Source organism: Podarcis muralis, chromosome 3 (genome assembly GCF_964188315.1).
Source record: "Podarcis muralis chromosome 3, rPodMur119.hap1.1, whole genome shotgun sequence".
NCBI classification, from domain to species: domain Eukaryota; kingdom Metazoa; phylum Chordata; class Lepidosauria; order Squamata; family Lacertidae; genus Podarcis; species Podarcis muralis.
Window position 1 is genome coordinate 39,313,076 of NC_135657.1, and position 27,841 is coordinate 39,340,916.

Below are 27,841 nucleotides of genomic sequence, written 5' to 3' on the forward strand. Positions count from 1 at the left end.
TTCATTCTGAATATGGGGTAAAGATCAGTCCCTTAAGCAGATAGTTTATCATGCTCAACAGTTAAAATTGCCAAACTATATATAAGCTATTAGATCAATAATTAGCCCAGCTGCACCTCCGTTCATGTATTAAAATAAAGCAGTTAGAAGATAAAAAAATCAGCTTACTCCATAGGCAGTTGAGGCCTCAAAAAATATTTAATAAATAATAGAGAAGCTCAATGACACCATATTTTTTAGAATTCTGCTCTTTGAGTGGCAGAAGAATCATCATAGGCATTAGACCTTACTCTGTAGCACCTTTGAGATTATCCATCAATGTACATCAGTGGAAAGTTAATGGCAATTCTCAAAAAAGGTGGTCCTGTTACAGGTCTGATGTAGTCTTTTAAAAAGCAACTTAGAAGACATTGCAATTGCTGGAGCCTACCCATCTTCTGCTTGCAGGCTATTTTTTATCCACTTATATCTGGTCTTTGCAATAAGCTGCCTAGTGGCATCACATATCACTGCCTTTTCAGCCACTTATCAAATTGAGTGCCACAAAAGTAAAAGGTACACAGCCACTTGCTTCAGTCTTTCACATCTGTGGTAGAGGGTCCGTTTTGCCTTGTCTATTGACCCAGACTTGGTTGACGCCCTCCTTCATGACACAGCTGCAGCGATCCCAACCGAATCCTTATGCTGAACTTTTCAGAAAGAAAAACTTATTTCTTTTGGATGAATTTAAGCTCCTCCAGGAACTGCTGACACTTTCCTATCAATACCTTGATTGCTTCACTCATCAGCACATCTGGAGGCAAAACACCTGTTGACTCAACAGAAACTGAAGAAACGGGATAGAATTAGATCCAAGGTAGCCAGTTTAATAACTGAAAATACAAAAAAAAATCCACCCCAAAACATGCTCCAGGCAAGGCAATTCAATTGGCAACATAATGCCTCAATGCACTGTGTGGTCTTATGCTCTTGTTAATAACCCTAAGAATTCAGAACAGTCTTAACATCCAATGGGAAGAGAGGACATTTCTGCTGTTTGAAAATCTTTGATTTTGTAACCATCGACAACACTTTACTGTTTTTAGATTTTTAAGCATGGTTGAGGGGTAAGCTTAAACGTTTGAAGACTGAAATCTGGGGCTAAATCTGCAATCCTGACTATTTAGAAATAACTCATATTTATGTCTTACTTTCAGGTAAGTAGAATTAGCTTGCAGCCTTACTCAGCTAAAATGATTGCCAACTTTGTTTCACATCAGTACATACATGCAGAGATTTTATATAGAACTATAGGTAAAAGCATAGAAAACTACTTGAGGCCCCTTAGACGCATGACTACCACCCACAGTTACTACATATAGTAAAATGTCAGAGAAAGGGGCAGCGACAGAAGCATTTGAAGGCTTACTCACAGATGTAGTGATCTCGCACCCGAGCCAAGCGCACAAGGTTTTTCAGGTCATTGTGACGAAAAATTTCTCTACTGAATGTGTCCAATCGAGCGTTAGCCACTCTTGCCACTTTTTGCCCTAGAGAAACAGACCAACGCTTAATATGCTAAACAGGTATGCTAATGTGTTTACTGAACCTTCCCTCTCTACTGCTAAATTACGACCCTTTCCGCATCCCAAAGACAAGGGGCATATATTCTAATGAGGAAACAGTTTCAAAGAATTTCCTCAAGGCCAGAGCAGTGGGGCCAAAGGTGGCATTTTCCAGGCTAGCCAGAGGGCAATTACAGTTTAATCTTATTATGCATAACAGGCCTCAAGGGAATTTTACTCCCCAAGTATGTGTGCATAAGTCATATTACTATTGTAAGGAACTCACCAAGACCTCAAAGACAGTTTTCACAAGCTCAAATTATCCTGACATGTTGATGGTGAGATAGGATAGGATCCCTGAAACATTGTGCAGACAACAAGCAGAAGGAAAGAATCGTAGCCCCAAGTTTTCAATTTCTACAAACCACACTCGACAAAATACCTGGGGGGCAAGGTGCTGTAGGCCAGAAATGAGACCTCAGAAGAATACACATTTACCCAGACTTGGTATAGAGATGGGGTATCAGCCTTTCTGGTTTTCTCATCTCAATAAACATAGCCTCTGATTTTTGCAGTCTAGGGTAGAGATTGGCCCTCCAGAAACTGTTGGATGCCAAGTCTCTCTCATCCATCCCAGTCAGCATGGCAAAGTCAGAGATGATGGGAGCTACAGTCTTAACAGCTTCTGGAGGGTCACAGAGTCCTCAAAGGGGAGGAGGTACAAAATACCTTTGATTTCCTGGACCTCAATAACCCCAGCAGAAAAGCAGTTCTTCAGCCTCTCAGCTGCTTCTCCTTCGATAGGCTGTAGTAGAGTGATTTCTGGCAATAGCCGGTAACTGGCTGTAGCCACTGGAGAAAACTTTGCATGGTCTTTACCTGAGTAAAGAGAGTGTTCATTAAATAAAAAATCAGAGAGGGACAGTCGCTGAGAAACCTGGAACTGTTGTTTTTCTTTAATCAGCCACCTAAACTTATATTCACAGCCAGTTCCTTGGTGGTTAATAATTCAAATTACCTGCACTACCCGAAACAGGTTAGAAATCAGGTCATTTGGAATTCGAAACAGAGAAAGAATCTATTTCTGTTGCCGCATGATGGACCACACACATATGGACTTTCATTAGCTGCAGAGACATCCTTTGATATCCATTTGCTTGTGCAACAGGGCTTTCAGTTTCTCCTCTCCCACTGCAGTAGCCCAGGCAGGTGCCCCCTAAAAGAGAGTCACCCAATCCCTGGATTGGTAGAGAGTAGACAGGTGGACTCTTTTTGAAAGACCTCCACCCTTCAGCATCAGGCACAGAATGTTCACAGCACCTAGTTACATAAACCCATCAGTATCTTTTATGCTAGGAAAGCCCTTGCTAACTAATTTGAGTTTCCAGTACAGTGGTACCTTGGTTCTTAAACTTGATCCATTCCAGGAGTCCATTTGACTCCCAAACTGTTTGAAAACCAAGGCATGGCTTCCGATTGGCTGCAGGACCTTCCTGTACTCAAGCGGAAGCCGCATCAGACGTTCAGCATCCGGAAAAAGTTCGAAAACCAGAACACTTACTTCCGGGTTTTTGGAAGCAGATTTGTTTGTCAACTAAGCCGTTCAAGAACCAAGGGTCCACTGTAACTATGCTAATCCAGATTGATTCAAATGATTCGGAAAGGTAGAATTTATACCTGACATGTCAAACTGGTAGCAAGGCTGATTAACATGTCACATTCCTAGACACAAAAAGCACCACCGCTTTCCCTCCAAAGCTATGTACAAGTATCTAAGATTGGTCAACCTAAGTTCTAGGGTGCTTTTCCTTGGCTGTACCACACAATTTAGTCTTTTACCTTCTGAAAATGGAAGTCTATAGTGCCAGTCCTGCCAATGTAGATTCTATTCCCATGGATGGTGTGCCATCTTCAACCATCCTCAAAATACTTATATTTGGTTATTCAGGCAGCAACCTTTTTACGTGCATCCAATTGACGTGTGATGGCAGACACGAGCCAGGAAAGTAACCCCTGCACAAAAAGGTCACCGCCCATACTTTACACAGCCCAAAGGTCACAGGCAGATCTTTAGCAATGCAAAGAGGTGAGAACTGCAAGCTCTCACCATGGACCAGAGACAAGTTTCTTCCTTAAAGCAAAGGCAAACTACTGAACAATCCAGAATGCCCATTCCAACAAACCAAAGACATCCTATCCTCTTGTAAAAAGGATCCTAGCGAAACACGTCCTGTAAATCACCAAGGAGCAAATACTAGCCAAACCCAGAAATCTCAGTGGTCCCATGCCCCACATTTCCAAAAAGTTTCCCAACTCCATCCCAGTACTCCAGCTGCCTCACCAATGCCTTTGACGCAGTGCATAAGTACATCGATCTCTTGGCCGGGCCGCAGCTGGGCAATGAGGATGTCGTCATGTACAGGACGGAACTTGGCATTCATGTTGTCGGCCTGAGAGCCCAGGGGCACCCATTCCATGTGCTTGCTGTAAACTGAAAAAAGAAAAGGCCAAAAAAGACTTGCGTCTGTAACAAGGCAGACAACTGAATCAACTCTTAACTCCTCTCCCCACAAAAGGAAACAAACAATAGGCTGGAAGCTGGGGAAGGCATAAAGCAATTAATATTGCAAAGCAAGCTCTGGTGTTGTCATCTCAGAGCTTCAGGAGTGAGAGAGCAAAGGGACTGGGGACTGTCTCTCTCATGGCACTAACAGCAGAAGAAGGAGCAGCTTTACCTTTATGGTTGATATACAGTTCGTTAGGGTCAGACGATTCCTTGGCTGCCTGAGGATTCTTGTGGCACTTTATTTTCAACTGGAATTGCAGAGTGTTAATTTCATCACATTCATCTTCTGCAAAAGGAACAGAAGAATAAACTGAAGCTACCCTGAGCAACTGCCGCTTCCACTGGATGCCCAGGTTCTTCTGGTGAAGGGGATGGCTAATCTTTTGGGAGGCCAAGCATTGCATTGACCCACAGTCAACCACTGGAGGCCAGGAGTCAAAGTGGGTGTAGCCAAAGTGTAAGAGTGGGTGTGGCCGAATTCTAAAGGATGCCTTTTTTTAAAGACACATTTTGTTGGGGCACAAATACCTTTTGGTATTACGCAATCACAGCAGCGGAGTCATGGGTTAGTAAAATAAAATGATACATTTTTTTACTGGACAAATTGTGGAGAAGGCTACAAAAATCCTTTTGGCATTGTAATATCACGGTGGGAAGGGAACAGTAAAAAATAAATAAATTGTGGGGGGTTCCTTAGTGGGCTGTATGCAGCCTGTAGATTAGCCACCATTGTTTTAATGTCTAGTCCGTCCTAGCTAATGGGATCTTCCACAAATTCTTCTCACCTTCACTCTTGTATTCAAAGAGACGAGGATCTGCACAGATAGGGATCAGTCCCAAGCGATGAGCTAGAATTTCATCCTGCACAATGGAGGTGTTATTGTACACAAAGACCTTCTCTACGGCCATGGTTGGCACCTAAGCAAGAGTAAAAAAAGAAGGTCATTTCAAATCAATATCCAGACACATTTCCTCTCAAAGCAGCAGTCCTCAATAAAGAGCTACAGCGATCATTTCAGCCCTACCTGCATTGAAAGAGGCCGTGGTGCGGCTGCTTCTAAAGACGCTAGCTCTGGACCCTTTGGATTGGAACAGGTATCAGCCAGAATACCCCTTTTGGGGGAAGCTGATGGAGAGGGCCATGGTAGGGCAGCTGCAGGCATTCTAGGAGGACAACTTGGGACCAGTTTGCCTATGGGATCACCTTACCCCACATGTGCCCACTTGACCCCTTCAAATGGCGGAATTGGAACTACTACAGATGCCACGTAATACCCGTTTGAAATAACTTGGTTGTTTAGTGTGTGTAAATTCCCTGCACTTTGGGACTCCCGGCGCCTGCTAAAAATATTTTTGTTTAGACAAGCCCAGCCAGATGCTTAGGAAGCTATGGTGATTTTAATCTGTTTCCATGTTTTAACCTTTGTGTGTTTTAAAGTATGGCTGTGATTTTTTCTCAGTTTTGTTGTTTTATCTTTTTGTAAACTGTTTTGCAGGGGGGTTTTACAATGAAGTGGTGTATAAATAAAATGAGAGTTTGTTTAAAACTTCACTATTGGATTTTAAATTGCTTTAACCTGCCCTGGAACCATATGGTAAAATGTGGGTAAGAAATCAAGTAAAATTAATAGACGAGGACCAGTTTAGTGCATTGATGAGGACGCTGGGCCAGGAAGTTTGTCTACACCTCACCATTAGCAAATTTATCAAGGATAGTTTAAAATATTACCAAGGCGTATTATTTTGAGAATGAGCTTGTGTGATTCAGCAAGTGGCCTATCTACTCTATTAGTCTATTTGCAACAAAGGCTAGCCAGGTGCCGCCAAGAATCTCATGAGCAGGGATGCCACATTCATTGTTAGTATGCAATGCAGGGGACTAAGATTTATACTGCTTCTAAACAAAGAAAAATTAGCAGAAGTCTTGTGGCACCTTAAATACTATCAAATGTATTATGGAATTAAGCTATCATGGAACAGCTCGGTTGGTTTGAGCATTGATAGCTCAGTTAGTTAGAAGGTGGTGCTGATAATGCCAAGGTCGCAGGTTCAATCCCCATATGGGACACCTGCATATTCCTGCAATGTAGGGGGTTGGACTAGATGATCCTCAAGATCCCTTGCAACTCTACAATTCTATCATTCTATGACTCAAACTCATCATAAGAATTTGAACATTTTGTGTAGTCACATTGGCCAAGAGCTGTTCCTCAATCCATGCTCTATGAAAGTGCCTAACACCAATGGCCACACATCCAATAAAACACTAAAAATCTGATTTATACAAATTATCCCCAAATGACTAGATAATCTATACACAGCACCAAGCTGGCTATTCCAGACAATGGTTTTTCTAGATTCTAATGGCATCTGAAATTCATGAATGTCTGCTTGCTTTTCATAACAGCGAAGTATATTTTAAACATTGCAACGTTCAGAAGTGTTTCTATATATTTCAAATGGTTCTCAAGGCCTCCCATCTCATTTTGCCCACATTGGAGTCTTTAACTAACCTGCTCAACAGATTTTCCCCCAACATATTTTTGTATATTTTTCAGGGAAATCTGAAATATATTTATTGTATATTCTAAAACAACTCCATTCTGGCCTTTTTGTACTTGCAGAAAGGAGTAGCAGCCAAACCTGGGCAATAATGTTCAACTAAAGGATTATCTTGCAAGTGTCTTATTAGTTGCTTGGGAAGAGAAATGGATACCTCAGCAAGCAAGATGCGTCGGAAGGCATTAGCAATGGCAGCATCAATCCCCACCATGTCAAATTCCAGAGTGCTTTCATCCATGTGCGTCACATCTACTCTGAAATTCTGTTGGGGACAAGAAGGACAAGTGTTCAAAATGGACATTGTTTGTAGGTTTAATATGATAAAAATGCCATGAAATAAAATGTGGCAAGTAACCCACACAACCCAAGGACCCATGGCTGGTGCTCATTGGGAACCGTAGGGTGGAAGGCAAGGAGACCAACAGTAGGTGACACCAGAGCCAATGTCAGATAGAACCAACTAATTTTAGCTTTGCTACTATCCACCTCCCTGCTGAGTCGTACAAGGACAACACAGAGACCAAGCAGGAGGAGGTTCATGGCCAGTGCTACCCCCTGGACTAGATGTAAGAAAGAAGGCAGGCACGTGAGGACTTGTTCAGGGTTAGGTGAGCTGGGTGGGGCAGTGTCATCTTTCTTCTAAGAGAGCACCCTTCACTGACAACAGTGCAATACGACACAACAGCGTAAAAACTTAATGACAGAATGGGCAAAGGGCAATTGAACCAGAGTGAAATGTTTGCGTGAATAAACATGTTTTAACTGCCCTTGGAGACATTATAATGAAGGGGCCTCCTGTATCTCTGACTGAGAGTCATTTGCCTACCACCAGCAGCATCATTCTCAACAAACCTCAAGCTAAGATGCACTTTTTCATTTGTGTACCTTTGAAAAGCCTCCTGCAGCACACTTTAAACCCACAGCCCAGATGCATAGTGTCCAACTAGGCTGACAGCATTTCTGAATTCTTGTCTGAACAGTACGACAGCCTGAACAAAGCTACAAATCATTCCTAACCACTGGCCATGCTGGCTGGAGTGATGAGATTTTTGATCTCAAGCATCTAGATGCAATCAGGTTGGAGAAGGTTGATCTAGAAAGACAGGATATTCCACAACCCTACAGGTTGCTATTTTTGCATGCCCCCACAATCACTGAGTGATGCAAGATTCCAGGGGTTTAGGTGGTTACCCAGGGTTCATGTTTCCTTTTGGAAATGAGGCACAGTGGAGATTGTGGTGTCTTTACAATATATGGTTTATTTACATATATATATATATATATATATATATATATATATATATATATATATGCTTTCGTAGATTTTCACGGGTACAGGAATGCAGGTTTTGGTGTCCTCGGGTATCTTCCCGTGTAAAAGTTGGGGTGTCTAGGCGACGTTTCGACGAGGTCTCACTCGTCATCTTCAGGCTGGTGCTTTCGGCTTCTTGTTACTGGAACAGAGCAGGATCTCAGTGTTTGAGTTCCTATAAATACTGTTGAGGAGGTATGGTCTGGGCAGAGAGGAAGTTCCCAGGCTAGTGTGCCTTTTCTTCTTTTGTTCCTTAATTGCTTGAGGGATATCAAGGCACTACAGATAAAATTAGCAAAATCCTCCATAAACACAATATCAAAACAGCCTTTTGCGCCAACCAAAAAATAGCCAATATCCTCAGAAACCCCAAGGATAAAATCCAGTTGGAAAACCAAGGGGTCTATGAAATACCCTGCAAAGTCTGCCCAGCCACGTACATTGGACAAACAAACAGACGAATAAATGCACGTATCGCAGAACACAAGAATGCCGTCAAAAAAGAAGAAAAAACTTCCTCTCTCTTCCAACACATGAAAGAAACAGGACACGAAATTAATTTTGCAGATTCCAAATTGCTCTCTAACATGGAACATCACCACAAGAGAATAATCATGGAAGCCATCGAGATAGAGAAACACCCTCACAACATGAACAAGCGTGACGACACATCCCGCTTGCCAGACATCTGGAAATTAGCCCTCCCCACAAAAACTGACACCAGATCCAGAGGCACACAGAACGCCATCACCAATCAACCACACCAGACCCAAACCCAGACCCTCTCCACAGATAAATTACAGACACCATCCAGTAGCCAAACCATGGTGGCACCTCCGGATGCTGCACCCCCCTGCAATCCCTACACAGATCTGGCTGGCACAGGCCACAAAACCACAGCTCGCCCCTATACACGAAGCCAAGCCAGAGCACAACTAAATGTAGTACACCCATCTTCTCAGAAAAACTCTTCACAAAGTTCAAGAGGTCAAGACACAAAGGCTTTAGCAACTAATCCACACCTAATGACCCACCTAAGTGGTACTCAGGATATCACTCAAGAAATCACTCAAGATATCCCTCAAGCAATTAAGGAACAAAAGAAGAAAAGGCACACTAGCCTGGGAACTTCCTCTCTGCCCAGACCATACCTCCTCAACAGTATTTATAGGAACTCAAACACTGAGATCCTGCTCTGTTCCAGTAACAAGAAGCCGAAAGCACCAGCCTGAAGATGACGAGTGAGACCTCGTCGAAACGTCGCCTAGACACCCCAACTTTTACACGGGAAGATACCCGAGGACACCAAAACCTGCATATATATATATATATATATATATACACACACACACACACACACACACATAACCTGAGCCTACAATGGAGGGTCTTGTTTTTCCCATAGCCGCAGACTTAGATTCAATTAAAAATCAAACATTGATCTCAAATGTTGCTATGAGTCTCCCTCCAGCTTACTGCTGTAGTTCTATGTCACCTCACTGCCAACTCTCAATTCTTGCTTTTGTCTTTTTCCAGTTACCAGTCAGTTGAAGGAGGAGGGCATCCATTTGCTGCCTCACACAGATCCACTTTCCTTTGTTTCCCTTAACAGCTCATCACACTGGCTATCACCTCAACACAGGAAGCTAGCCTAGCTTATATTTTTACACTTGCTGGATCCAGGGGTTAGAAGGGAGCTGCATACAGCCTTCTTCCTCCCACCCCAAATTCATAACACTATGAAGGACATCAGTAGGCACAATAAAAACTATTAAGAAGAGGTGGGAAACCTGGGGTTCTCCAGATGCGCATGGACTACAACTTCCATCATCCTTAACTATTGGCCATGCTGACTGGGGCTGATGGAGTTGGAGTCAAACAACATCTGGACGGCCACAGGAGCGCCATTGGAGGGGGGAACCCTGGCCTAAAGGAAGCCAGCATTTTAGAATGTCCAATAGGAAGATGGACTCCAACCCATTTACTTAAGCACCAAAAGTACTCACCTTTTCAAACTTCTCCTTGTCCCAGGCATCATCATATCCAGAGTAATTCCCAGGAAAGTCTGTTGTGTGGACCTGGAAGAAGAAAAGACCACAGCTCAGTGGTATAGCATGTAGTTTGCACCCACAAGGTTCCAGGCTTAATCCCCTGCTAGAGCTAGGAAAGGCTATCGTCTGAAACCCTGGAGAGTCACTGCCAGCCAAAGTATATGATACCAAGCTAGACAGACCCAGGGTCTGACTCAATGTAAGGCAGATTCAGATGTTCAAAGGGCAGAACGAGTGGCAGATATTCACTTTACTTAGCTATCTGCAGCACAAAGGGAGAGGGCAAAATTCACACGTGTGTGTTACTGGTCATCTAACGATTGCCCAATAAGTCGACTTGCATGTGGAAAACAGGCAAAACTTCCCAAGCATCTCAGACACATCACTTTGTTTTTAATGAAGCCACTTCATATATGCCAACCAATAGATGTTTTTCTGTATCAGCAGTGTATTTTAGTTAGATTTTTGCATTGGGTTTTCATTTTGTAATGGACACCAGTCATTAAAAAAACAGTATACATTAAATAAATAATATGCATCGTTGAGCAGGAACTACGCCTGTCCACACCAAAGACTGGCGCCACGCGCACGAAACACGCAGCTCTCGGCGCGTGTATCCCTTCCAGTCCCCATGAAGCCCCACACTCAGCCCTTTAGATGCCTCCACTTCGGGACCAGAGGCTGTCGCTCCTCCGGCACCTTTCCCGCTCTTTTGACTTACGTTGCGGACGCCAAACTCGCCCAGGACCACCCGGCTCCGCATCTCTTCCACGCTCCTGGACGCCGCCATCTTCCTCTCCACCGGCTGCGGAAGAAACACCCAGCGGCGGCGCGCGGCGTCGAGATTTGTTTTCAGGAGGAAGGCGGGGGGAGAGCAAAGCTTTCTGCGTCACGTGATACAGGCCAGCCTATGGCTAAGGCACATTCATAGACCGAAAGGAAAACACGTTGCTCGCGTTCAACCTGCCATGTTGTGCGTGGCGTCAAAAACGCTCTTTGTATCGGTTTGGCCTAGAGCTGAATACATATTGGCCTCGAGTGCTACCTGTTAGACTTTCCTTTTCCTCTCTGTCCGTCTCTCACAGACCACGGCTTCATAGGTCCCTCCTTGGGCAGCCTAGGCCGGAGCAACCAAGATGGCGCAAAGGATAGGTCGCCTGTCACGAAATGTCGCGAGAGCTCCTAAGTCTCCACGTCCTCAGCTTGGCTGGGACGGTCCATACCCTTATTGGGGAGGGTTGCCTTGGCTTCGTTACATCCGGGTCCCTCTCCCTGTATCTCCAGTCGGGGCCCTGGCTTCCTGTATCCTCCGCTAGTGGGGTGAGGCAGGAGGGCGGGCGCCTGCTCGCTCCCCGCAACTGGTGGCAGGAAGATGTCCGGACCCGGGGTGCCCACGGCCGCAGGCGCCGGAGGGGCGAGGAGTCCTGGGGCGGCGGCGCCGGAGTGGGGAGCCTTCGAGGACAACATGCAGGTATGGGAAGGAGGGAGGGAGGAGAGAAAAGGGGTGCAGGATAGAGCCCCATCCGCGATGGTGTATGTACTCTGCCGGTTACGTTTGCTGCCCTGTTTCGCAGTAACTTAATCCGGAGTAACTGCCACCCTTCACATAATCGTGGAAATTTACCCCGGTTCGGGGTAAAGCCATCAACCAACCCGCCAAGATGCTATGGGATTTACAATATTAGATGAGGAATGGGGTAAACTATGGTCAGATCCAACCCCACAGATCAGCTTCAGTCCGAGTAAAAGAAAACACATAGGTGGCATTTATGTCTGCAACGTTTGGCTAGAATTACAAAAGAGGGAGATCTGTCTGTCTATCTCATGTATTAAGACCAACCACAACAACCCACCAACCTGCTTCGAATGCTCGTCTCTACTTGAAAGTTAGGGGAAGTAGTGAGAAGTAGTAATTATTTTCATAGCTGGTGGCTGTCAGTCAGTACATCTAAGTCCTAACCATGTTTCCTCAGAAGTATGTTTTTTGGATTCAGTGGGTCTTACTCCCAGGTAAGTAGGATTAAAATTGCAGCCATAAGTGGTGCTTGCTTGCCTCCAGCCCTGCTGAGTTGATTTGAGACTTCCACATCTGGTACTGGGAGGACTCCAAAATGTTTTTGGTTTTTAGCAATATATACATAAAAAGGTAAAGGTACCCCTGCCCGTACGGGCCAGTCTTGATTCTAGGGTTGTGCGCTCATCTCACTCTAGAGGCCAGGAGCCAGCTCTGTCCGCAGACACTTCCGGGTCACGTGGCCAGCATGACAAAGCTGCATCTGGCGAGCCAGCGCAGCACAAAGAAACGCCGTTTACCTTCCCGCTAGTAAGCGGTCCCTATTTATCTACTTGCACCCGGGGGTGCTTTCGAACTGCTAGGTTGGCAGGCGCTGGGACCAAGCAACGGGAGCTCACCCCGCTGCGGGGATTCGAACCGCCGACCATGCGATCGGCAAGTCCTAGGCGCTGAGGTTTTACCCACAGCGCCACCCACGTCCCTTACATATAATCCAACCAAAATGTACATCAGGGAGGAAGAGGTTCAAGAGACAGCTATATATCCCAGTTTAAGGAGCTAACTGTCAGTTCTAGTTTCCAGGCATGGATGCCAGGTCTATCAATGTATTACTTACGGCTTCAGTCATAGAATCATAAACTTGTAGAGTTGGAAGGAGTGCTGAGGGTCTTCTGGTCAAACCCCCTGCAATGCAGGAATCTCCACTAAAGCATCCATGACAAATGGCCATTCAACCTCTGCTTAAAAACCTCCCGAGGGAGCCCATTCCACTGTCAAAGAGCTCTTAGTGTCAGAAAGTTTTCCCTGAAGTTTAAGTTGGAACCATATATAATGTAGGGGAGAGGTGGGGAAGCAGCATCTTGTAAAATGTAAAATTTTGACTAGCAGGTATCAGGAAATTGTGTCACTATTTAGGTAAAATGCCATTCATTTTGTGCTTTGTTAAGTTGTCCTATGAATATTTATGCTTACAACATATTCAAAACTTCAGTAAAATGTGCCACAAGGATATTAAGGTGAGAGCAAGGCGAGGCTCCTTGAGAAAGTTCCAGAGGTGTGGGATTGTATCTGAGAAGGCCCACTTCCTGATCATCAGGGCCTTGTTTTAAGTAGTGAGAGCACCCATAATTACTGTAGTGTACAAACTGGTTTAGGTGAGAGCAGTGTTAGAAACTGGGATAGAAACGCTAGGAGCCAAATGGCTTCTGGGACCTGGGTTGTGGGCATCAAAACAGAATGTCTAGTCACCATTTGCCGGGGGGGGGGGGTCGGCACCACTTTCTATGTATTATTTTGATAAGCATGAATTAATACGCAATTCAGGTAAGTGACACATTCTTAATATCACATTTTTAGCAGAAATTGTTAATACATGTTTAATTTGGTGTTTACAATAAAAATACTCTTTATTGTTAAACTCCTTAACATATTGTCTATCCTTAACATTTATTTTGAGGCTTCAAAGCACATGTGTTCAGTAATCCCTGTGTGTCAGCCAGGCACAAAAAATGGCACCCAGCTACCTTTAATGCTTTGCATATCTTTGCATTATTCAGGGCGGGGGCTCTGCTGTAATTGATATGGAAAATATGGATGATACATCTGGCTCCAGTTTTGAAGACATGGGTGAGATACACCAACGCATGAAGGAAGAAGAAGAAGTGGACGCAGAGGCGGCAGCTGCAGATGAGGAAGATGGCGAGTTCTTGGGAATGAAGGGCTTTAAGGGTCAGTTGGGTCGGCAAGTAGCTGATCAGGTAAGCTGCATTCTACTTGGTTTGTTCTTGCTTCTCTGTTGTGAATAAGTTCTAAGCTCAGGAGACTGCTGGTTCCTGCAAGCTCATTGACTGTAATCCTTTAAGGACAATGATTGGCGTTTCTTCCAAAGTATAGTCTTGGGTTCTATGTTCACATTTGTCTTTCTCAGATGGACAGCATATATTCTGTGACCTGCACATGGGCTACAGGCCTTGCTATATGCATGCAAGACAAGTGCAGCCAGAACTAGATTTATAAAACCTGTTACACAAAATTAGATTTAGCTCCTGTTCTTTTAATCCACACAGTAGAAAACAGACCGTTTATTTCTCTTCTGGTTGGAGAAACATAAGCTAGACTTGTAAACTTCTTTGACCCTTTTTTGTTTTTTGTTTTTTAACAATCAAGCAGTATATAAATAAATTTTATTAGTCTCAACCCCAAGAGGAAGAAGCCTGTTTGTGAAACACTCACTAAGGGCAGCAGGGTTGAAGGTGCAGCATAGGCCAAGTAAGCCTAAGTCAAGCACTGAAAATCAGTCTAGTTCCAAAATGTGATCCAGAGGAAAGGTCAGGCAACAGCCAAAGCTGAATATATAGGAGTTCAGGCATGGGAAAGGAGCTGAAGACCTGCATTGTTTCCAATGGGGCTCAAGAGGGAGACCTTATATCTTGGCTTCCTAGACCACACCCTAACCACAACTGCTGGTAGTAAAGGAGTTCTATGGGACTGCTTACTCACAAGTAGATGCTTCACAAGCCATGCCATGTCTCTGGGTCCAAAGACCCATGCTATGTCATCCCTCTTCAACCTGCCCCTTTTGGCACCAGCATTCTCAAGAACTGATGGGTGGCTTCACCTCCTCCTTTGACAGCTCCAAGGGTTATTCAGCAGGGCCCCTTGAAAGGATCCTCAGCACTGGTTCCATGAGTCCCTGCCTGCTCCTCAAGGTCCTCAACCTGTGGACTCTCCGGTTAACTCTCCAACGGCTTCGTGCCTGGCACTGGGTCTGGTCAGGCATGACGCCCCCTCTATTTCACAATCTTGTATTCCTCGTGAGAAACTGAGCAAGAATCAGCAACATGCCTGAGCCTTCTCCGCATTCATTTGCAGAGGTAGTAGTCCCTACCCACAGCTCCAAGCTAGTGTCATAATTTTCATAGCAGCATAAATTTCTGTTGCTCAACTACAAAGATCACTGGTGTGTGGTGCATTCTAAAATATGGCATGAATGTTAATCCCTGTGCAAAAGCTGTAGAATTCAATGCAATAATCTAGTCATCAGCACCAAGAAAGGAGAGCTCAGTTTCTTACAATCTCTCTTTTCTAGATGTGGCAAGCAGGAAAGAGACAAGCCTCCAAGGCTTTCAATCTCTATGCCAACATTGATATCCTCAGGCCCTACTTTGATGTTGAGCCAAACCAGGTTCGGAACAGGTAAGCAAATGGCAGGTTCTTCCTTCCACTTTTCCAGCTTTGCTTTGTCTACCAGTGGCTTTCCTAAAGCTGCTGTTTATTATGTTAATAACAGAAGCACAATTCATTTAAGAAACCAGTTACCTGGCACCCCACATCTTTGTTATGAAAAAGCTGGCTGTTCAGATTATAGAGACAAGTACCACACATCCGTTTTGCTTACCAGCCTTTTATAATGCAGCTTTGGGGGAGATGTTCAAGAATTCTTCTAGCTGTGCTGTAATTTCTCAAACCATTTATTACAAACTTTTTTATTTTCAATCATTTGATGGTAGTGCACAAGAGAAACAGGGCTTGTGCATTACCATCAAAAGATTCAACAAATTGCTTAGCCTTGTGTGCCCTATCAAATGAATGTAAATCAGAGTTCCTTTAATCTGTCCCTACAATACTGATTATTAAAAGGTACAAACTGCTGTTGGGCTCCCTCTCTTGTACGTGACTATTGGACTAACCACAGGAAGACAATTAAAAAACTTATTTCCAGTGCAAATTAGACAGGATCAGGGTTGTACATATCTCCCACCTACCAACCACCCCAGGCTTTGTATCCATTTTAGTGGCGTGCTGTGTGGATTATTTAATGAGACTGGGGATGTACACCTGCTCTTGCCTCTCCCCTCGCCAACCCTCCCCATGAACCTTGCCAACTACCTCTGCTACATTTAGACCTCATCGTACCCTCCCTCCCTCTCCTTAGACCTCCTGCTCATACTGCCAGCCTCACCAGCAACACTATTTCATCCTTAGCAGCAGAGTGTGAGGAGGGAGGTGGTGGCAGAGCAGGATGGTTGCTGGGAAGCTGCCCTGTCCTGCCTGATGGTTCCTTCATGGCTCACCTGAACAACCCACCAACCTACCTCTGTCTCACTCCTCCACTTCCCTTCTCACACTCCAGTGCTTACACGATGTCCCAGCAGCTTTCAGAAGTCTGTCATCACACTCAGACACCAAGTGAACTGCAAAATGACAACATTAAGTTTTTATTGTATGCTAAGATATGAAGCCTTCCATCATTAACATTTTGATCTACAGCATCAGATCTGTCATAAGTTATTTTTTATTTATTTTTTTAATTCATAGCCTGATTTTTAGTCTAGCAGAGTTGCATGTGAGTTTTAAATGAGATGTTTGTTCTAAGAGACCTTGCTGCTTGTTCATAGCTATTAACTCTCATGTGCACACCTTGTTCTCGTTTAGGTTGTTGGAGTCTATGATACCTGTTAAGATGATTAATTTTCCCCAGGTGAGTTTGTGTGGTAGATAATAGGTTTACGTTTTTTGTGTCAGAAGAGCAGGGAGCTTTTAGTTGGAGCTCTGCTTCACTTTCCCCCTCTCTAAAGCTGGTGAGGTACTCTACCCGTGTCCCAGTGTGGATGTGCATTGGTGTGTCCTCGGATGTTGAATCCGTAGGTCAGAAGCTCTTTGGGGCAGGTTGACTGCTTTCCTATTCCAGACATAGTGGGGCCATACTTTTGTGGTTCCCTTTCTGCATTTGTATTCCTCTTCACAAATTCATCCATCATTAAAATCCCACCCAACTGATCAATTACACCTTTCCTCTTTTATAGAAGATTGCTGGTGAACTTTATGGTCCCCTCATGCTGGTCTTCACACTGGTGGCCATCTTGCTCCATGGAATGAAGACATCTGATACTATCATTGTAAGCAAAGGAACTGGTTTTCCTGACATGTTACGAGTCAGAGCCTTATTTAGCTTTAGAACTTTCTGCACAGGAGTGTTGAAGTATCTTAAAACGTTCTATGGTGAGAGAGAGTTCTGTGTATGAGGTGCAAGTAATTACTACTACACACTTCTCTCCAGTTGAGTTTCATGGCAATTACTGCTTGATAGTCCCATTTCCAGTTTGCAAAGAGTGCTCTTCTAGCTTCTCTTGCTTTTTCAACAGAGGGAAGGCACATTGATGGGTACAGCAATTGGCACCTGTTTTGGTTATTGGATAGGCGTCTCCTCCTTCATCTACTTCCTGGCATACTTGTGCAATGCTCAGATCACCATGGTCCAAATGTTGTCACTATTGGTAAGTAAGAATAAGCTCTCCAACCAACTAACAGTCTCCGAGAGTGTCTAAAGCAGGGGTGGGGAACTGGATCCAGCCAGTAGACCCAATTTTACTCTCCTTTAACCCTATGGGCTAGATTAGACAGGAGATGGGCAGGTACCTGGCATCAATGTGAAATCGGGTGACACAGCGCTTTGAAGACCCAATAGTCAGTTGACCATTGAGACATCAAATCCTCAAGCAGGGGCTTGCAAAGAGCTTTGCACTGTGCATTGAACTCCCGACAAACATCTGAGCACCAGTGCTTCAGAAGCCAGATGCACCACAGTTACTGGTGTTTCAAAAGGCCCTATTGGCTCAGCCACCTTTTTACATGTACACATTTGACATCATGCATGATACCAAATGATTGGCAGATGGACGTGGCTTGACAAAACGGTCTGTGGGTCAAATAGGAAAGGCTGGGGAAGCTAATGACGCATGCGGGCTGGAAGTTCCCCAGCCGTGGTCTAAAAAGGAGGACTGTGAATTTCCCTCTTGGTAGATGGTTTTGTATCTTCACCAAGTGTAGAGCAACAGCTCTTTCTCTTTGGGGTTGATTTGAGTGCATTGGTGAGGTCAAGTCATTGATCTTCATTGGTTAAGGAGATGTTTTAAATAATGCTTTAAATAAACTGGAAAGGGACAATGACTGTGAAATTAGGCCATTCTCGTTAGCTTCCAAACACTCTCCAGGCCTTTGTAGTGATTAACCCCATAATATATTCAGACATGCCTTGGGCATAATCTGACATTTGTCTAATAGCTCTAGTCGCCAGGCATAATTCTGGCATTCAGCTGCAGTACATTGACTTGTACAGCTCCTGGCACTTTAGGCTGTGTGAGAAAATGCAGTCAGAATATACTGCTGCTTCTGCTTGGAGGTTTTCACATGCCCTCATGCTTGTCTCTAATGGGTTCCCTTCCTACACACAGGGCTACGGACTTTTTGGGCACTGCATCACCCTCTTTGTCACCTACAACATCCACTTCCACTCCCTTTTTTATATCTTCTGGCTGGTGATTGGCGGCCTCTCCACATTAAGAATGGTGAGTAACAGCATGTGTATCAGTTTTTAGGAGTTGTTCAGAGATATGGAAGAATTAGTAGCTGCATTTTTCCCCCCCACCCCCACTTCCTTATAAATCTCTTTTTCTATTAGCATTGTTTATACCTGTCCTAGGTTATGAAATGTTTAACTGTATTATGCACTCATCAGCCATTGAATGCCTCCTTCAAAATTAGCACCTCTATCATTCCAAGTATGTTGACTGAATAGCATTAAAACCATATTATATAGTGGCTATTTCTGGTTGGATGGTGCCTTGTATGCCTCCTTCTGACAACTCCTGAGGTCAAGCTGGTTCCAAACATACTGCTATGCTTTCCTTTGCACCACATCAGTGAGGCTGAGAGGGAAGGTCTTGTTGTCTGGGCAGCCCAAGATCTCCATGCACGCTGCCCATACTTGCACCCCAGGGAGGTCACTTTGGTGATGTTAACACAGTGGTTTGCCTTCACCCCTGGAGGCGCACTCCATTGTCAGTCGGGGCAGATGGATGCTGACAACAATGGTGGCTACTTTAGCCATCCATCAAATACACATAAAGAATACTAACAAAAGGAATCACAGGTCTGGTGGTGGAAGTGCTTTTCTGACACGGTTGAATCTCTCTCCTCCTGGATCTGTTGTGGCTATAGGTAACGGGAGACTTGAAAGATGTTGTGTTTTGAAACTAAGGATCTCGTTTCCATTTCAGCACATAAGAACTGACTCTTGTTTAGTAGTGTGTGGATTCCCAAAGACCTCTGCTAAACTCATTCACCATTTTGTCATATCATTAACTGACAACAGCTGCTTCCTCAGTTTGGCATTGACACGTTACCCATTAGATCTGGTTTAAATACCCAAACTCTGATGGCACTTGGAGGCACGCCTATAGGAAATATTTAAAGAAGGAATTGAGAGGTTTAAAAGTGTATTCATCCATGTGAAACCAAACCACACATCCCTGTACCTCTTAGGCCTGTGAATTCTGTGGGAAATGTTGCCATAGGAAATAATAGCTCTGATGCCTTATGCATTTGTACTTTGGGGTTTATAGCCAGAGTCTGAGAAACCTATGAGATCTGTCTTTCCTAGGTTGCTGTGTTGGTGTCACGCACAGTGGGGCATACCCAGCGACTCATCTTGTGTGGAGCGCTTGCTGCCCTGCACATGCTCTTCCTTCTTTATCTGCACTTCGCTTATCACAAGGTTGTAGAAGGTAAGAGAGATCAATGCTGGGTAGTAAGTTTTTGGAAGCACACACTTCCAGCTGTTTGTTGTTTTTGTCCCATTGAAATGAAGGCTTCAGAACTCTGTGAGAACATCACCCAAAGGATTCTCTGTTTCATGCCGTGTCTTCCACTCCCTGGGAGCAGATCACTACTTGGATTTCATAAATTATATGGTCTGAGCCCCATTCCTTCTTTGAGACCTTTCACACATAATGGTTTTCCTGCAGAGCTGAAACTTCTGTACATGGTAAATGTGCACACTTTTGTCACAAGTGATGAATGCGCTGATGTATATGACATTATTTAAATTCAATAAGTAGCCCCCCCTCTCTCTCTCTCTCACACACACACACTCACTCTCATGTTATATAAATAAAAGCAATGAATTCTGAGCCCCTAAAATGTCTGAGAGGGAGTTGATTCTGTTTGTGTTACTCAGTACTGAACTTGATCAGGTAGAGGTTTACTTTTCGAGAAGCTTTGAGAGTGCACTGAAACAGTCGACTTTTTGTACAGTCTGCTATGTTAACGCTTGCATTCAACATCTTGTGATCTGCAACAGTTGTACTGCTTATCATATCAAGTCCTGAACTTTATTCAGCCTGAACCGACAGCAGTCTTGCATTGCCCCATCTCTACCTTGGTGGGCAGAGTGAATCTGCGGTATGTTGCCCATGTAGCAAAATACTTTCCTAATGTCATCTGCTATGAAGAGCATAATAATAATAATAATAATAATAATAATAATAATAATAATATTTATACCCCGCCCACCTGGCTGAGTTTCCCCAGCCACTCTGGGCGGCTCCCAATCAAGTGTTAAAAACAGTACAGCGTTACGTATTAAAAACTTCCCTGAACAGGGCTGCCTTAAGATGTCTTCTGAATGTCAGGTAATTGTTTATCTCTTTGACATCTGATGGGAGGGCGTTCCACAGGGCGGGCGCCACTGCCGAGAAGGCCCTCTGTCTGTCTGTCCCCTGTAACCTCACTTCTCGCAATGAGGGAACTGCCAGAAGGCCCTCGGCGCTGGATCTCAGTTACACCATGCTCAGCTACACCATGATTCTGGAAGCTGGTTATATACACAGTTCCATCTCAAGACCCACCACTTCACTGCAGTTTTGACGTGTATTGAGGAAAAGATGCACACATATAGGAGAAGGCTGAAGAGATTAATGCTGTGAAACAGCAAAGGGCCAAAGTAATATGAAACAAAACTGATGTAAGTACAGCCTACATTTAATATTGACTAGCCCTGTTCCTTTTCTCACAGGCATCCTGGACACATTGGAAGGACCCAACATCCCTCCTTTTCAGAGAGTTCCCAGAGACATTCCAGCTGTTTCCTCTGTGGTACTGAACATGACAGCCAAAGCAGTTGGACTTAACTTATAGCCTTACAGACTGTGCGCCCCCTGCCGCTACATAGGTCATGTACTCTGTTGCTGTTACCTGGGGAAAGGGACAAAGTAACGGGAGCAGGACCTGGCTTTATCTGCAGATCTCCCCTTGGAAACGGAGAGCAGCAGAAGAGAGAGAAGATGTATTTGTCCGGTTTTGGCCAGATTGTACTGGGCAGAGCTCTTTTTCTGGCCCACTTAGCTCGGATTGCATAGCTCATTCACTTTCCTCCATACACCCTTTGTTCTTGCTCTTGTCTCTTTAGCCTGTGTACTTGTAATCCTCTTCTTTGCTGAGGGAAGAATTAAATTTAATGGATGTCTGTTCTGAGCAATCTCTTCCATTGGATCCTCGTCATAAATTTAAAAGAGCAGAACAGATAGTTCTGTCCTGTTTGTTCTCCTGCTATGTTCTAAAATCCAACCAAACCTATAATTTCATTTGCCCAAGTTGCTTCCCTCAAGTGAGCAGCATTTGACTTTGGTTGATGCAAACAATGGCAGGCTATGAGCCCGTCCAGATCTCAGATTAATATGGATGGTCAACCCTTTGTACCTCTTTTAATTCCCCCTCATCCATGTGGTGTTCTCTCCCAACTGCTGCTGTCCTCCACACTTTCTCCTTCCTAAATCTGGAGATTTAGTCTAAGAATACAGATAAATTTGCATAAGAGCCTGAAAGGAATTAAGGGCAGAATTTAGCTACTTTTCAATAATAAGGAAAAAGTCATCATTTAAAAAGAAATACCAGTAGCACTGGCTTTTCTGAGTTATTAATACAGAATAAATCTCTCTGGATTCCTTACAGAAATTGGAGAACAAAAGGACATAACCCACATATTCCATTTACTGAGTTGTATTATTGTAAATAATGGACATGACTAATTTAGGCCCATTAATTTCAATAGGTCTCTGAATATAACATGTCTAGACACAAGCCTCTGATTGCACTGGAACAAAGATGTTCATTAAGCAGAATCTTATTAAATTGGCCAGTTAGTGAAGCAGAGAGCAGATCATTAAAACAAGTCAACTTAAATGCTGTCCTATCTTTGTAATTAGTTAATGTTGACAAGTGTGAAGCCTTCACAGTTACATAATTAGGAATATTGCTTTGGAACAGTGAAGAGCAAGACTTAACAGCTGAAATTCTCAGATAAAAATCCAGATCTATTAATCTCTGGATAACAGAAAGCTGAGCCTTTTTTAGACCATAATTACCATAACTAGTTAGGTTACATTTGCTGATACATATGGCATGGTACATTCTATTCACAATTTCTATTAGAACACAAAGCACTTTCATTTATTTTTCTGCCCTGGTCTAATTCTCTCTTTTTTTTAAGGAGCCAGTACGTAATCAGGGATATAGAAAAGAGGGATTGAGATTCATTTAACAAGAAAAAGATTAAAGGTTTCTGTTTTTTGAAAAAATGGTATAAATAAAATGCAACTCTTAACACTAATGGATGTATCATGAATATTGAACCTTACAAACCCTTCTAAATTTCCAGTGCCTTTTCAGATTACTGGGTTTCAATGTGATAAGGCCAATGTTTCCTACAAAGTACCTTAGCCAATAAGGGAATAAAACTTGTAATGTTGGTAAACCATTCTCACTTGTGGAAATTGGTGAAAACGGTAAGATAATAGTTGGTGCTGTCAGAAAAACTGGAACAATTTTACCAGATTTGCCATCATATATTTGAAACCATGTCTGCATGGGAGGGTTACCACATTCTTTATTTTAAATAATCCAGCCATGTGGGAAACTATAGGGGGGGGGGATGGAAAATGCTGCTGTATCTTCCACATGGCCTATACTGCACACCAAAAGCCCAGCAGCCGACACATTGGACAGGTGGAAAGCTATACAGGTTGGGCTCAAGTATCCGAATGAGTGTATGTACTCAAAATATTTAATTTAATTCTGTCTCGCTCGCATACATACACTGACAGTTCTTAGCCCTGCATTCTCATCTGTGCACCGGCTTGGATCTGAAGAAACATGGCTTGAGTCCTGATTGCCTAGTAGAGCCTTCCTGCTCAACATCCCAATACATCTCTTATTCCCCAAGCCATTCCTGGGGGTGCAGGGGCCCTCCCAGGTGGTATGCAAAATAATAATAATAATAATAATAATACCTTTATTGCCAATGTACAACCTGTGTACAATGAAATTAAGCGAGCCTCCCTCCCCCCCTCAAATCTCATTGCACTCTGTGTGCTTGTCGCACAACACACCAACCCCGAAAGTCAGTTGCACTATATTATTTTACGTTCAGTAGCCTAACAACCCACGGATAGAAACTGTTTGTTAGCCGGTTGGTACGACTGATTAGGGGGGACGCGGGTGGCGCTGTGGGTAAAACCTCAGCGCCTAGGACTTGCCGATCGCATGGTCGGCGGTTCGAATCCCCACGGCGGGGTGCGCTCCCGTCGTTCGGTCCCAGCGCCTGCCAACCTAGCAGTTCGAAAGCACCCCCGGGTGCAAGTAGATAAATAGGGACCGCTAACCAGCGGGAAGGTAAACGGCGTTCCATGTGCTGCGCTGGCTCGCCAGAGCAGCTTTGTCACGCTGGCCACGTGACCCGGAAGTGTCTGCGGACAGCGCTGGCTCCTGGCCTATAGAGTAGGATGAGCGCACAACCCTAGAGTCTGGCAAGACTGGCCTGTACGGGCAGGGGTACCTTTACCTTTACAACTGATTAGACTTCTATATCTCCTGCCCGAGGGTAGAAGATTAAAGAGGTGCTGGCCGGGGTGTAAATCGTCCCTGAGAATTTTTTTCGCTCTCCTAAGGCAACGATCCCTTGCGATGTCATCTAGCGGGCTCAGGGGACAGCCCATGATATCATGTGCTGTGTTCACCACCCTCTGTAAAGACTTTCTGTCCGTGGCTTTCAAGCCAACATACCACACTCTGATACAATATAAGGACAATTTCTATTGTGGACCGGTAGAAGGAGGTCATAAACTGTTGTTTAACATTGTTCTTTCGCAAGACCCTGAGAAAATAGAGTCTCTGTTGGGCCTTCCTAACCACCTCAGTTATATTGTTTTTCCAAGTGAGGTCTTCACTAAGGTAGACTCCCAGGAATTTAAAGGAAGAGACTCTCTCCACGCAACCCCCCCCCCCCCGATATATAATGGGGCTAGTTCCCCTCTCTTCCTCCAAAAGTCCAACACCATCTCCTTTGTCTTGCTAATATTAGGTACAAGTTATTCTCTAAGCACCATGTAGATACTTTTTGAACCTCCCCCCTGTACGCTGATTCATCTCCACCTGTATTTAGACCCATTATATCTGCAAACTTAATAATTAGAGTGGATGGATCAGATGAAATACAGTCATGTATACAACGAGTACAGGTAGGGACTCAGTACATGTCCCTGTGGGGTTCCAGTGCTGAGCTTCAGGGAGGTAGATATGGCATGTTGGACTGTACTACAAAGGAGGGGAGGAGGGGTAGGGAGAAACCAGCAGGCAAATCCCAAAAGGTTCAGATCCAAGCTGTTTTATCTCCCATCAGCAGCAAGAATCTCTCCGTGGATATGATGGAAGCTTCCCACCCAATCAAAGCTCCACATTGGGTGAAATATTACTGTATTGCAGGACGAGATGATCCTCATGGCCCCTCCCAACTCTTCAATTGTATGATTCTATGAGCCCTCCCATAGATCCCAACAGACAAGAAATGGGCCTGGTAATGAAGATATCACAAACTGTCACCTTCAAAGCAAGGGTGGGGAATGAAGGGGAAGATGTCAGCAGTTAGTTAGTTAGTTAGCAAGCAAGCAATAATGATGACCTCTTAACAGAAGTTGGATACATCCCTGGAGTCCTCTTTCCCACACTATTATGTCTAATAACAGTCTTTCTAATGAGACATAATTTAATTGAAAATTGCAACTGATTTTGCTGCAGAGTTGTAACATCCATGTCTCAAATACTGTGCTGGTCCAAAGGGCTGAAATTATGCTTCATTCTCACTGCTTTACCCTGGTAACCATGCTGCAATCTGTTTTCAGATGGAAGCTGATTAGTTATCATTAAAAAAATCTGAAGTGGGGATTTAATTGCTTAAGATTAATCAAGGTGTTTTTTTCCAAAGCTGAAATCTCTATGCTACCTTTTCCTAATTTTATTATGTTGGCTTCAAATATTTTAGGCTAGGCAAGTGTTCCAACAGCAACTGAAGAGCTACAAAAAAGAAGGAAAGGTTTGAAATGCAAGCCTATCATGAACAGCTTGGCCTAATTAATATATTAGTGAGGAACCATAAATCTCATGAAGCTGCTTCATTTCTAGACTGGAACTCTTTGCATGCCTTTATCCCTGGATCTTTAAAACTGTATATAACCAGACCATTAACATGGCCTAGTCCAGTACCTTCCTGGTGGAAGCACTTTGGATAATTTGGAGTGTGCTCAGTCACCAGATAAATGGCAGGCACCTGATATTCTTTACCTTTCATGCCATAGGATGTTATTACATCAATTATGCAGACCATATTGTCAAAGCTTCGGGGTTGTCATCTGAGTCTTCTATGGCTTGTCCTACTGTTTATTTTGGTTACAGTGTGCAGCCTTTGGAGAATAAAATGAAATGCAAGTCCTAAGCCAGGTCATCTATTGCAAGCTGTAAAGCAGCTATTATATTCCCCAATATTGTGTTTCTTATTTCTGTGTCTTCTAATTCTTCTCATTTATCCTGCAACGAATGCTCAAGTGCTTATTTTATTCTCTGCCTTAATTACAAGACAAAATGGATTTTGCTTGGAGTTTGGACTCTGCATTAGCAGATTAGTTATATGTAGAAAGCTCTCTACTTACATGGCTTATGATCCTAATAGTCCCAACCTCATTCAGTCCCACTAACATTTTCATCATTTATTGTTCTAGCCATTATCTCTGGGCTTTGCTCTCCCCCCCCCCCCCCGCCACCCCCCTGATACAAAGCTCCTAGGGCCCTTGATGTTACAACCCATTGCCCAAGAAGAAGGGGAGAGTAGCAGGAGTTTATGCTCCTTTCCTCTGCGTTCCTAGCATTTAATTAATTGCAGAGAGCTGCAGCCAAAAAAGCCCTGCGCAGTATGCTTGCTGAAGTAAGCAAAGCTTCTTTGTAAAAATTGTGCCTGCCAGGCTATTTTTTAATACCAGCTGCCACCCTCCAGCTGAGGAAAAGCAAAATCATGGCTAGATTAGTTTAGACCACAAACTCCTCAGGGCAGAGAATTGCATCACTGAGCTTACTGCAGATGAATGCCTCCTACCCCTTGCTGTCCTTTGAACTTTCTGCCAGAGCAGAAGAACTTCAGTTTCCTGGCTCTTTTTTCCAGCCTATCCCTTAACACCACTATTGCTAAAAAAAGAACTTGTCATCAGAGTTATTCACACCTACTGCTTTCCTCCACACTTGCAGCTCCTCTTGATTGTGGGCACTTCAACACTTCTGGTCACCGTGTCTTCATATGGTACTATGAATGTACATCCACAATGCCATAAGAACACAAAGAGCAGTCATCACTGGGAGCAAGCAGTGGTAGCACAGAAAGGAAACAGGATTATAACAGTAAGAATGGGCTACTCAACAAGACTTGGCATGGCTGATGAGATCTATTGCTCACAGAGCCTTCATGCACCCATCCATTTAGCTGAGGCCCATACTATTAATTCACGAAAGGAAATTCCTTCCCCGCCCCTCTCCAGCTGTCAACATCCACTGTCAGTTTAGCACACTGGAAGAGCACATGATTTTCATGCAACCATCCCAGGTTTAATCAGATGGAGCTATTCAGAAGGTGGCTGAGTAGAATGTACTCATTGCCCTAATAATCCCTTCAGGAATATCTAATTCAGCTGTAAACAGATCCCGAACTGAATCAGATGTGTTCATATCTGTGTTCCTGTAAAAAGCTGCTTCTGTTCACTTTCCTTCAGTCTACATGGCAAGCGGCACTTAAGTGAAGTATAAATTGTTTGCTAATTACCGTAGTTGTGTGTGCATATGGAATGTTACAGAAAAGGCTCAGGTCGCTGCCCTGAGGCGCTGGCTGTTAAAAATCTGACACAAAACAGAAGGAAGTAGAGGTAGGAGTAAACAGGCAGAGAATGTGCAACTCAGTCACATATGTTTAGGCTTGATTATGGGCCTAGTTACCTGTAGGCCCACCTTCCCCAACTTGGTGCCCTCCAAATGTTTTGGGAATGCTGGCTGGAGCTGACTGGGACGGACCAGCACCAGGTTGGGGGAGGCTGCTGCTGAAGTAAGCGAAGAGAGCTGGGATCACACAGGTGTTCTGGGAGACTGTTCTAAGCAGCAATGGAGGAAAGGCAAAGTGGTTCCTCCCCAATTCCCTCATTCCATAATGGCAGTAAGAAGTCCTTCTGGCCTGCTCTGGGTGGATATACTCATATACAAAAGGTTAACACTACTGCTCCTTCAGTTGCAGACCTTGCTTTATCTTACATCTCCATTTCTGCTTACACCTAAAGCTGAGGTAAAATGAAACACAGATTAAGAGATGTGTAATCCTTTAATACAGTACAAACCTCTACTGTACAGTACTGCCCTTTGGCTGCTGCTCCTGCTCCTGTAGAGTTCATGAATACAGGAGCAGAGCAGAGCCACTCAGAGAACCAAAGGCTATTTTTACTATCATTTTGGGTGTTCCACTCATCCACTCGCATGAATCCTACAATAAACGTATTTGAATGACATTCTTAAAGTTGAATGTATGTATGTGTGTATTTCCTGCTTTTTACTGATAAAATAAGAACAGCTAAAAACTTTTTGAAAAGAACAATA

General features: G+C 43.9%; 2 protein-coding genes across 2 annotated transcripts; one reads left to right on the plus strand and one right to left on the minus strand.

Annotated features, from left to right (window-relative positions):
- Nucleotides 1-179: 179 nt before the first annotated feature.
- POLR1C (RNA polymerase I and III subunit C) lies at nucleotides 180-11,108 on the minus strand. The gene is made up of 9 exons (XM_028724331.2): nucleotides 10,757-11,108; nucleotides 9,991-10,062; nucleotides 6,827-6,934; nucleotides 4,896-5,028; nucleotides 4,280-4,396; nucleotides 3,886-4,035; nucleotides 2,274-2,423; nucleotides 1,413-1,529; nucleotides 180-826 (listed from the first exon to the last, which is right to left on the minus strand). The coding sequence occupies exons 1-9, from the start codon at nucleotides 10,823-10,825 to the stop codon at nucleotides 708-710; spliced, it is 1,035 nt and encodes a 344-aa protein (XP_028580164.2). The 5' UTR covers nucleotides 10,826-11,108; the 3' UTR covers nucleotides 180-707.
- Nucleotides 11,109-11,263: 155 nt separating this feature from the next.
- On the plus strand, nucleotides 11,264-22,496 carry YIPF3 (Yip1 domain family member 3). Its single transcript, XM_028724329.2, has 9 exons — nucleotides 11,264-11,506; nucleotides 13,606-13,806; nucleotides 15,138-15,244; nucleotides 16,484-16,529; nucleotides 16,855-16,947; nucleotides 17,194-17,325; nucleotides 18,283-18,396; nucleotides 19,491-19,614; nucleotides 20,904-22,496. The coding sequence occupies exons 1-9, from the start codon at nucleotides 11,408-11,410 to the stop codon at nucleotides 21,023-21,025; spliced, it is 1,038 nt and encodes a 345-aa protein (XP_028580162.1). The 5' UTR covers nucleotides 11,264-11,407; the 3' UTR covers nucleotides 21,026-22,496.
- The last annotated feature ends 5,345 nt before the right edge of the window (nucleotides 22,497-27,841 follow it).

Coding starts and splice junctions, on each gene's coding strand:
- POLR1C (XM_028724331.2), bottom strand. CDS start 10,825: ATGGCGGCGTCCAGGAGCGTGGAAGAGATGCGGAGCCGGGTGGTCCTG. Junction 6,935..9,990: donor ACAAGGAGAAGTTTGAAAAG/GTGAGTACTTTT, acceptor TGTCCCCAACAG/AATTTCAGAGTAGATGTGAC. Junction 4,397..4,895: donor CTTTGAATACAAGAGTGAAG/GTGAGAAGAATT, acceptor TTCCTTTTGCAG/AAGATGAATGTGATGAAATT.
- YIPF3 (XM_028724329.2), top strand. CDS start 11,408: ATGTCCGGACCCGGGGTGCCCACGGCCGCAGGCGCCGGAGGGGCGAGG. Junction 11,507..13,605: donor CCTTCGAGGACAACATGCAG/GTATGGGAAGGA, acceptor TGCATTATTCAG/GGCGGGGGCTCTGCTGTAAT. Junction 18,397..19,490: donor GCCTCTCCACATTAAGAATG/GTGAGTAACAGC, acceptor TGTCTTTCCTAG/GTTGCTGTGTTGGTGTCACG.